Source organism: Scyliorhinus torazame, chromosome 16 (assembly GCF_047496885.1).
Source record: "Scyliorhinus torazame isolate Kashiwa2021f chromosome 16, sScyTor2.1, whole genome shotgun sequence".
Lineage (NCBI taxonomy): Eukaryota > Metazoa > Chordata > Chondrichthyes > Carcharhiniformes > Scyliorhinidae > Scyliorhinus > Scyliorhinus torazame.
Window position 1 is genome coordinate 175,444,890 of NC_092722.1, and position 11,669 is coordinate 175,456,558.

At 50.4% G+C, this 11,669-nt stretch overlaps 1 protein-coding gene across 2 annotated transcripts in view; it reads left to right on the plus strand.

The window, feature by feature from the left end:
• The window catches only part of dennd10 (DENN domain containing 10), a 35,652-nt gene extending 24,429 nt beyond the window's left edge, over nucleotides 1-11,223 (plus strand). For both annotated transcript variants that reach the window (XM_072479510.1, XM_072479511.1), the window contains exons 8-9: nucleotides 7,922-8,016; nucleotides 10,879-11,223. In XM_072479510.1, coding sequence (XP_072335611.1) covers nucleotides 7,922-8,016; nucleotides 10,879-11,049 — 266 coding nt within the window. In that variant the 3' untranslated portion in view covers nucleotides 11,050-11,223. The remainder of the gene's footprint in view (nucleotides 1-7,921; nucleotides 8,017-10,878) is intronic.
• The last annotated feature ends 446 nt before the right edge of the window (nucleotides 11,224-11,669 follow it).

Consider the following 11,669-nt stretch of genomic DNA (forward strand, 5'->3'; position numbering starts at 1 on the left):
GATGGCAGGGGAATTGCAAAATCCAGGCGGTGGCCTGCCTGCCACCTACCACGATTTAACCCTAAGTGCCCCAATTAATGCCCACTTGAGGGATCCCACTGCCATTGGAACTTAGTGCTGGTGGTGTGCAGGGGGAGGGTTCTACTTTAAGGGACCCTCTTCAACAGAGAGACCTCCCGAACGTGTTATCCCACCAGGTTCCCCTGCGCCCTCACAAACCCCGACCCCCCCTTTCCCTCGGTTGGGCCTTTGAGTGTGTCATCTGTGGAGACCCCAACTCACCTGCTGGGCTAGATCTAGCACAGCTCGCCTCCTCAGCTCTGGGTACACTATCAGCAATGGCCACCGTTCCCAGTGGCACTGCTAGTATTGGAGAGCTGGTTGCCTCTGATCAGACAGCAGATGTTTTGGGAGCTGCATATCTGTCACTGGTAGCGTTTGGAGTAATTTGAGGTAGTTGGTTAAGAATACTGTAAACATACTGGTAAAATATGAAAGCATTGGTTTAAGTGTGATTTTATTTTTTGCAGGGCATTTGTATAATCTCGCTATTGTTAACAAGATATTGTTCAGTTTTGTGTTTTTTAAATATTTGCAGCAGCTTTATACTCACTGCCATCAATATGTATTATGTTCAGAGAATTAGGCTTTGTACTTATTTTGAACCAATGTATAGCATTGGACTGATCTCAGAAGAAAGAAGTCCAGTAACACATCAGGGGTTTCAAAAAATTGAAAGTAAAAGGTTTATTTATGAGACGGAAAGAAAACTTAAGCACACAAGATTACAGGTAAATAGTTAAAATTAGTTTTCAGAACATTCCACCCCCACCCCGCAAATACACTCTACTTGGTCAGATTCACAATAAAACCTTCCAGGCAACACTCCCTTAGAGATATAAAAGCAGGTGTTGGAAACCTGATAAAAAAACCCAGAAGATGCTGAAAAAACTGAGCAGGTCTGGCAGTATATGTGGAGAGAGACAGAGATAATGTTTCGAGTTCGGATGTCTCTTTCCCAGCGCTCCACAGGTGCTGCCAGACCTACTGAGTTTTTCTAGCATTTTCTGTTTTTATTCTTTATTTTAAAAGAAAATTTAGAGTACCCAATTAATATTTTCCAATTAAGGGGCAATTTAGCGTGGCCAATCCACCTAGCCTACATATCTTTGGGTTGTGGGGGCGAAATCCATGCAACAACGGGGAGAATGTCCAAACTCCACACGGACAGTGACCCAGAGCCGGGATCGGACCTGGGACCTCGGCGTCATGAGGCAGCAGTGCTAATCACTGCACCACCGTGCTGCCCGCTCTATTTTTACTCTTGTTATAGATGTTTAACCATTAAAAAAATCCAGTCATTTTTAAAAGTAAATTTAGAGTACCCAATTCATTTTTTTCCAATTAAGGGGCAATTTTAGCGTGTTCAATCCACCTGCCTTGCACATCTTTGGGTTGTGGGGGCGAAACCCACGCAAACACGGGGAGAATGTGCAAACTCCACACGGACAGTGACCCAGAGCCGGGATCGAACCTGGGACTCTTTTTAAAAAAAAATATATTGATTAAAGTTTTTTAACACAATTTTTCTCCCTTACAAACAATAACCCCCCCTCCTCGTAACAAAAAAAAAAAACGAGAAATCGCGCAGAGCAAGATATATACATGGCAAAATGTACACTGGCCCTCACCCGTACGTGCCAGTTACCCCAACCCTTCATGTTATCTCTTGCTCATCCACCCTCCCAGGCAGTCCCCCCTTCCACCCCCCTCCCAGGACGTCCCCTCCACCCCTCGCCCCCCTCCCCCCCCAAAGTTGCTGCTGCTGCTGACCGACCTTCCTCTAACGCTCCGCGAGATAGTCTAGGAACGGTTGCCTCCGCCTGTAGAACCCCTGCGCAGACCCTCTCAAGGCAAACTTAATCCTCTCCAACTTTATGAACCCAGCCATATCATTTATCCAGGCCTCCAGGCTGGGGGGCTTCGCCTCCTTCCACATTAGTAAGATCATTCGCAGGGCTACTAGGGACGCAAAGGCCAGAATGCCGGCCTCTTTCGCCTCCTGCACTCCCGGTTCGTCCACTACTCCAAATATTGCTAGCCCCCAGCTTGGCTTGACCTGGACTTTCACCACCTGAGATATTGCTCCCGCCACTCCTCTCCAGAACCCCTCCAGTGCCGGACATGACCAAAACATATGGACATGGTTCGCCGGGCTCCCTGAGCACCTTCCACATCTGTCCTCTACCCCAAAGAACCTACTCAACCTCGCCCCCGTCAAGTGCACTCTGTGGACCACCTTAAATTGTATCAGGCTGAGCCTGGCACACGAGGAGGAGGAGGAATTAACCCTACCTAGGGCATCAGCCCACAGACCTTCCTCGATCTCCTCCCCCAGCTCCTCCTCCCATTTACCCTTCAACTCTTCTACCAGCGCTTCCCCCTCTTTCAACTCCTGGTGGATTTCCGACACCTTGCCCTCCCCGGCCCATACACCCGAGATCACCCTATCTTGAACTTCTTGTGCCGGGAGCAACGGGAATTCCCTCACCTGTCGCCTCACAAAAGCCCTCACCTGCATATATCTAAAGGCATTTCCCGGGGGTAACTCGAACTTCTCCTCCAGTGCCCCTAGGCTCGCAAACGTCCCATCGATGAACAGTTCCCCCATTCTTCCAATCTCGCCCGATGCCAGCTCTGGAAACCCCCGTCCATCTTCCCCAGGACAAACCGGTGGTTACCCCTGATCGGGGACCACACTGATGCTCCCATTGCACCCCGGTGCCGTCTCCACTGGCCCCAGATCCTTAGCGTTGCCGCCACCACCGGGCACGTGGTATACTTTGCCGGTGAGAGCGGCAGCGGTGCCGTCATCAACGCCCCCAGGCTCGTTCCTTTACAGGACGCCATCTCCATCCTCTTCCATGCCGCCCCATCTCCCTCCATAACCCACTTGCGGATCATCGCCACATTTGCTGCCCAGTAGTAGCTCCCCAGGATTGGCAGCGCCAACCCTCCTCGGTCCCTACTGCGTTCCAGGAACCCTCTCCTTACTCTCGGGGTCTTATTCGCCCACACAAACCCCATAATACTCCTGCCTGCTCTCTTAAAAAAGGCCTTAGTGATCACGATGGGAAGGCACTGAAACACAAACAGAAACCTCAGAAGGACCACCATTTTGACCGACTGCACTCTACCCGCCAGCGAGAGCGGTAACATGTCCCATCTTTTGAAATCCTCCTCCATTTGCTCCACCAACCTCGTCAGATTCAGTTCATGTAGGGTCCCCCAATTCCTGGCTATCTGGATCCCCAGATAGCGAATGCTCCCCTCCGCCCTCCTCAGCGGTAGGTCCCCTATCCCTCTTTCTTGGTCCCCCGCCTGTAATACAAAGAGCTCACTCTTCCCTACATTGAGCTTATTAGCCCGAAAACTCCCCAAACTCCCTTAGAGTCTGCATGACCTCCACCATCCCCCACATTGGATCCGCCACGTACAGCAACAGGTCATCCGCATATAGCGACACCCGATGCTCTTCTCCCCCTCGGACCACGCCCCTCCATTTATTAGACTCCCTCAATGACATGGCCAATGGTTCGATCGCCAATGCGAACAGGGGGGACAGGGGGCACCCCTGCCTCGTCCCTCGGTACAGTCGAAAGTACTCCGACCTCCGCCGGTATGTCAGTACACTCACCATCGGGGCTCTGTAAAGGAGCTTAACCCAATTGATAAACCCTACCCTGAACCCAAACCTACACAGCACCTCCCAGAGGTACTCCCACTCTACTCGGTCAAAGGCCTTCTCCGCGTCCATAGCTGCCACTATCTCCGCCTCTCCCTCCTCCGATGGCATCATTATCACGTTTAAGAGCCGCCGCACATTGGTGTTTAGTTGCCTGCCCTTTACAAATCCCGTCTGGTCCTCGTGGATTACCCCCGGGACACAGTCCTCGATCCTCGTGGCCAGCACTTTTGCCAGCAACTTTGCATCCACATTGAGGAGCGAGATCGGCCTGTACAATCCACATTGCAGTGGGTCCTTGTCCCACTTTAGGATCAAAGAAATTGTCGCTTCCGACATTGTCGGGGGCAGGGTCCCCTCCTCTCTTGCCTCATTAAAGGTCCTCACCAGTAGCGGGGCCAACAGGTCTGCATACTTCCTGTCGAACTCCACCGGGAATCCGTCCAGTCCCGGGGCCTTCCCCGCCTGCATGCTCCCCAAACCCTTGCTCAGCTCCTCCAACCCACTTGGTGCCCCCAAACCAGCCACCTCTTGCTCCTCCACCCTCGGGAATCTCAGCTGATCTAGGAATCGTCTTATCCCCTCTTCCCCCGCTGGGGACTGGGATCTGTACAGCTCTTCATAAAAGAATTTGAATACCTTGTTTATTTTCGTCGCACTCTGAACCGTGGCTCCCCTTCCATCTTTGACTCCCCCTATTTCCCTCGCTGCCATCCTCTTACGGAGCTGGTGTGCCAGCATTGGATTAGCCTTTTCCCCATACTCGTAGGTCGCCCCCTGCGCTTTCCTCCACTGTGCCTTCGCCTTCCCTGTGGTCAACAGGTCAAACTCTGTCTGGAGCCGTCGTCTTTCCCCAAGTAATCTTTCCTCTGGGGCCTCTGCGTATCTCCTGTCCACTCTCAAAATCTCCCCCACTAACCTCTCCCTTTCCGTACCCTCTGTCTTCTCCCTATGAGCCCTAATGGAAATTAGCTCTCCCCTGATCACCGCCTTCAACGCCTCCCATACCACCCCCACCCGCACCTCCCCGTTGTCGTTGGCCTCCAAGTACCTTTCGATACACCCACTCACCTTCCCACACACCACCTCGTCCGCCAGCTGTCCCACATCCAGCCGCCACAACGGGCGTTGGTCCCTCTCCTCTCCCAGCTCCAGTTCCACCCAGTGCGGGGCATGGTCCGAAACGGCTATAGCCGAATACTCCGTCCCCTCCACTCTCGGGATGAGCGCCCTACCCAGAACAAAGAAATCTATCCGGGAGTAGGCTTTGTGTACATGGGAGAAGAAAGAAAATTCCCTGGCCTGCGGCCTTGCAAACCGCCATGGGTCCACTCCCCCCATCTGATCCATAAACCCCCTAAGTACCTTGACCGCCGCCGGCCTCTTTCCAGTCCTTGGTTTGGAGCGGTCCAGTGCTGGATCCAACACTGTATTGAAGTCCCCTCCCATTATCAGGCCTCCTATCTCCAGGTCCGGAATGCGCCCCAACATGCGCTTCATGAATCCTGCATCATCCCAGTTCGGGGCGTATACGTTTACCAACACCACCTACGTCCCTTGCAGCCTACCGCTCACCATTACATATCGCCCTCCATTGTCTGCTACAATAGTCTTGGCCTCAAATGACACCCGCTTTCCCACCAATATTGCCACCCCTCTATTCTTCGCGTCCAGTCCCGAGTGGAATACCTGTCCTACCCATCCCTTTCTTAACCTGACCTGGTCCGCCACCTTCAGATGTGTCTCTTGGAGCATCACCACGTCCGCCTTCAGTCCCTTTAAGTGCGCGAACACTCGAGCCCTCTTCACCGGCCCATTCAGGCCCCTCACATTCCACGTTATCAGCCGGATTGGAGGGGCTCTCACCCCCCCCCCCCACACGCCCCACCGACTAGCCATCTCCTTTTCTGGGCCAGTCCCGTGTCCACGCCTCCCTCACCCCCAGTCGCCCAGAGGGGGGACTCCCGTCCCGACCACCTCTTCTGTGTCCCATTCCCTTTCGGCCAGTGCAGCAGCAACCCCCCCCCCCCCCCCCCCCCCCCGCTAGACCCCTGTCTAGCTTTTTTGCTCCCCCCATGTCACTCCCGTAAGTCAACTGACGCCTGCTGACCCCGGCTTCCCCCGCCGTCCCATTGACCTCCCCGCGTGGGAGTCTCCCAATCCATATGCATTCCTTCGTTCCCCTTCCCACCTTTCTTCCCGCGCGCGGGAAAACACCCCACGCTTTCCAAAGCCCGCTCCACCCCCTCTGGCGCAGCTCCTGTCGCGGCCTTGTCTCTCTCCCCCAGCCCATGTAACATTTCCTGCGCGTGATTGGCCCCCTATATACAACAACCATCACACATCAAACCCCAAAACATCCCCCCCACCCTCACAAACCCTCAGTTAGAGTCCAACTTTTCGGCTTGTACAAAGGTCCACGCCTCTTCAGGCGTTTCAAAGTAATAGTGTTGGCCCTTGTATGTGACCCACAGTCGCGCTGGCTGCAGCATTCCGAATTTCACTTCTTTCCGGTACAACGCCGCTTTGGCCCGGTTGAAACCCGCTCTCCGCTTTGCAACCTCCGTGCTCCAGTCCGGGTATATTCGGATCTCTGCATTGTCCCACTTACTGCTCCGCTCCTTCTTGGCCCATCTCAGGACCCACTCTCTGTCCGTGAACCGGTGGAACCTCACCACCATCGCCCTTGGCGGCTCATTTGCCTGGGGCTTCTTCGCCAGCACCCGATGTGCCCCGTCCAACTCCAGCGGCCTCGAAGGGGCCTTCGTGCCCATCATCGCCTCGAGCATCGTGCTCGCGTATGCCCCGGCATCAGCCCCCTCCACTCCCTCAGGGAGACCCACGATTCGCAGATTCTTTCTCCTCGACCTGTTCTCCAGGTCTTCGAGTCTTCCCGCCCACCTCTTGTGTAGCGCCTCGTTCTGCTCCACTCTCACCGCCAGGCCCACGAGCTCGTCCTCGTTCTGACTGACTCTTTTCTGTACCTCCTGGATCTTAGCTTCATGGGCCTTCTGCGTGATCCCGAGTCCTTCAATTGCCGAAAGCATAGGCGCCAACATCTCCTTGCGCATCTCCTCGCGCTGCTCCTCGAAGCAGCGCTTGATGAACTCCTGCAGCTCCCTTTGTCCCTGGCCGCCGCCATTTTGTTTTCTTTCCCTCGCTTCTCCCGTTGCTCCAGTGCCGCTCCTTTGGCCGTTACACTTCTGGTCCGTTTCATAGAAGTTGGCAGTGTTTGCTTCACCAGTCTGCCCCAAAAAGTCTATGGAAACTCCTGAAAAAGGTCTGAGAGTCGGTTCCAGACGGGAGCTGCTGAATGCGCAACCTACTCCTCCATGGCCGCCACCGGAAGCCTCGTCCCTGCTTCTTCAATGGCCTTGGTAGATCTTTTCACAGTTGTTCCCTCTGCTGCTAGAATTCACCTTTGATAGAGTCAAGTCAGATTGCATCTTTAAGCTTGCCCTTCCCCCGCCTGCATGCTGGAAGAGGCTTTTGTCTAAACCTGCAGCCAAAGCCAAATCTTTTACTGTTTCTGCCGGGTCTGGCAGCCAAAAGACATAACATTCCTGGGGGACACTGTCAGGGGAATGCTGCAGTCTTCTTCCCACACCGGAAAATGTCAAACAAATGCCGTGGGGGCCCTGTAAAAGAGCCCAAAAGTCCGTTCCAAGCGGGAGCTGCCGAATATGCGACCTAGCCCTGCATAGCCGCGCCCGGAAGCCTCAATGTGATTGACTCTTAAGTGCCACTCTCTCTAAGGGCAGTTAGGGATGGGCAATAAATACTGGCCTAGCCAACGATGCCGACATCCATGAATGAATTAAAAAAATTAACAGCTTTGAAAAAGGTCCATATGTATCTCCTGATGCAAATTTCTAAACCTAGCCTATTTGCTTATGAAACCACTTGACCGTAGCATGCATTTAGCACCTTCCCTCCTTTTCATGCCCCAGTTCCCATAGGTAACTATTACCCTTATCCCATCTTAATTAAATCATACACTCATATACACACACACACTCCTCCGTCTTCACAGAATAACACAATATTCCCCCCAAAATATTTTTTAAATAACATCCATTCTCACAACAACATCTCAGGGAGATCTACTAACACAGAATTAAATTATTACAGTTTGATGAAATAGGTGGAACTTTTTAACTCTCTCTCTCCCCATAGAAACAATGACAATGGGTAAACTGCACAAGGACATTGGACAACTCATTGTCCAGTCAGCCAGTGACTCTGATAAATCAGATGGTCAAGTGATTAAGGTAATTATTTGCTACAATATTTTTGTCTGCAGAACTTTGGAGAGTACATAGTGTCTGTTCCATTCATTAGTAGTTATTTGGTTCAGACTTATTTTCTTCTTTTAGACCCCTGCCACTGAGTATTCCTTCTTTCAGTTCACAAATGCTTTTCTGCTTGATAACCATACTTATGCTCACATTAAATGATGAAGGGAAAAGCCAAACCTCATGAGTTCGCAATCTCAACAAATGTTCAGGAGTGATAAGGAGAAAAGAAATTACAAAAGAGGGGTTGGGTAAATGGTTTTGGAAGATCTAACGCAGATAGGGAATATACAGTGGGTAGAACCCTCAAGAGTATTGAAAGTCAGAGAGATCTAGGAGTACAGGTCCACAGGTCACTGAAAGGGGCAACACAGGTGGAGAAGGTAGTCAAGAAGGCATGCTTGCCTTCATTGGCCGTACCAGCCTCCCCGAACAGGCGCCGGAATGTGGTGACTAGGGGCTTTTCACAGTAACTTTATTTGAAGCCTACTTGTGACAATAAGCGATTTTCATTTCATTTTTTTCATTTCATGAGTATAAGAATTGGCAAGTCATGTTGCAGCTGTATAGAACCTTAGTTAGGCCACACTTGGAGTATAGTGTTCAATTCTGGTCGCCACACTACCAGAAGGATGTGGAGGCTTTAGAGAGGGTGCAGAATAGATTTACCAGGATGTTGCCTGGTATGGAGGGCATTAGCTATCAGGAGCGGTTGAATAAACTCGGTTTGTTCTCACTGGAACGACGGAGGTTGAGGGGCGACCTGATAGAGGTCTACAAAATTATGAGGGGCATAGACAGAGTGGATAGTAATAGGCTTTTCCCCAGGATAGAGGGGTCAATTACTAGGGGGCATAGGTTTAAGGTGCGAGGGGCAAGGTTTAGAGATGTACGAGGCAAGTTTTGTACACAGAGGGTAGTGGGTGCCTGGAACTCGCTGCCGGAGGTGGTGGAAGCAGGGACGATGGTGACGTTTAAGGGGCATCTTGACAAATACATGAATAGGATGGGAATTGAGGGATACGGACCCAGGAAGTGTAGAAGATTGTAGTTTAGATGGGCAGCATGGTCGGCACGGGCTTGGAGGGCCGAAGGGCCTGTTCCTGTGCTGTACTTTTCTTTGTTCTTTGTTATGGTAGAGGACTAGTAATCTGAAGGTCAATTTCCAATTCTACTAAGTCAGTTGTTGTTGTGTTGCAATGAATTCAATAAATTTGCCAACAGAAAGCACAATCATGAACGCTCTGACATTATCATCAAATCAAGTAAACCTGCCTCGTTTGTTTTACATGTGATGCCTAATGTTCCTGTTACGATCCCTATAGAGAGCAGTAACGTTTAGAAAAATAATTAAATTTCCAATGGCTGACAGAATCACTTGGCAAGATTTCAAGTTTTAAAGCTTTTACTGTATAAAAAAATGAAAAGCAACATTGTCTAAACACAATTCAGTAGACAGCGTAGACTCTAAATGATTGAAAAGATCTATTTTCAATGACAGAAAGTCCCGCTCCACGATTATACTTTACTCTATTCCTCAAGTGGACACTTAGTTCTTCAGGTTTTCAGTCCAAAGCTATTCTCAGCTCCCGATGCCTTGCTTCCTTTTCCCCCCTTCCCAGCAGGATAACATCTAACCCCAGAACTGACTTTCATGGTGAAGGTCAAATTGGACATTCTTCCCTCTAGTCAAGCTCTTCAAATTTCCAGTCTCCTTTAGATCTTCACGAGCTTGGACTCTTCAATTGAAGCCCGAGCTCCCAATTGCATTTTGCATGTTGACCATCAGGGCCATAATTTTCTCTCCTAAAGATGCAGTACGAGCTGCCTGTCTCTCTCTGCTCGCTTTCAAAAATTATGGCAGACCCGTCTGTGAGTTTCAGGGATTTCTAACAAAACACCCCGAAACCTGATACTGCAGTGGTGCTATGGGCTCTTTCCCTCTCAAAGCCAATCTCCATGCCATAAGGGCCTTGTATCCAAGTAAAAATGCTAAATAGCTATCCCTATTTGACCCCTAATGCTCTTCTATCTTGCAAATAAATAGACAGTTTAAAGTATAATCGCATACAGAACTTGACATTCCTAACATCCCTCCGTGAGTTGGAGACGAAGGGCGGGATTCTCTGGCCTCCCAGCCACACCTTTCTCGGCAGCGGGATGCGGCGCGTCATTTGCTGGTGGTGGGATCCTGTTACCGCCGCTGTCAATGGGTTTTCATATTGAAGTCACCCTGTGCAGTCGGGAAATTCGCAGGCAGGGTTGGACCAGAGAATCCTGCTGCCAGCAAACAGACAAAGAGAATTCCAGCCTAACATTACTTAAAACTAATGAGTTTGTTTCAGGTTGCAGCTCCATAACTTGCTTGTAATTCCTTTCCTCCCTCCCCCTCCTGAAAGTGTTGAATCGTATGCTGGGGTGTAATTTGTATTCGTGCCTTACCCACATTGGCATTCATACATGAACCTTAATGTATTTGTCTGTATTGCTGGGCCTTTAAGGCATGGTTGACGTCACAGTCAGTATTAAGTCCCCATATGTAAACTTCCTCGGGTGGTTGCTGATCGTGACACACTAAGCAGGAGCTTATGCTGACTTCCCATGGTTCAGGTCACTGAGGCCAATTGTAGCTTATCCGCCACAGTCCCAGTTAACATCAGCCTCTTCAGTTCGGGTTCGAGATTAACTTCCAGACCTTGTTGGTTTGAATGAGTTGCACAATCCACTTGCAGAGCCACCAGGTAGCTGAGGGTAAAAATTTAAATTGAAAAGGTTAAAATAATAAATTACAGACTTATTCGTCTTGGTGCTGACTCCCATTTTGATTGTTCCTTTCAGGATATTTCACAGAAAACAAAGGAAATTTTGGCCAACTTAGCCTCGTTGGCACCAGATGAAGGGGGGAAGCCCAAAATCACTCTGGAGATCCTGAAGGGACGGCGCTTCCCACCAGCGACCGAGAGTTTCTTGTATCACTTAGCAGCTGCGGAGCAAATGCTTCAGATCTGACCTTTGCTGTTCACATTGTTACCTTTACCATATTGGACCAACGTGAATTGTTGGAGACAAACAATATCCAGCTTAAGAACTACTTTGTGTAAATGAAAAAAAAGGTTTGAATTTCAACCTGCACACATCATGTTGCTTCCTGGTTTCGCAGTAAAGCAACTTGGATTCCCAGTTGCCCCATCAGTCCAATGAAAGTGTTCATTTACATTTGTATTTGTAGGACCACATGAAGTTCGGAATTAGGGAATCTACATGCAAGTTCAAATATTTGTTAAAAATTTGTATTTTAGGGCAGCACGGTAGCATAGTGAAGCACAATTGCTTCACAGCTCCAGGGTCCCAGGTCCCGACATGCCTCCTCCACTGGCCCCAGATCCGAAGAGCCGCCACCACTATCGGGCTGGTGGAGTATCGTACCGGCGGAAGCGCCGTGACCAGTGTTGCTAAGCTAGTGCCCCTGCACGAAGCAGCCTCCATCCGCTCCCAAACCGACCCCACACCCACCATCCATTTCCTTATCATCGCTATGTTGGCTGCCCAGTAATAGTTGCTGAAGTTCAGCAACGCCAGCCCCCCTTCTTCTCTGTTCCTTTCAAGCATCACCCTCTTCATCCGCGGGG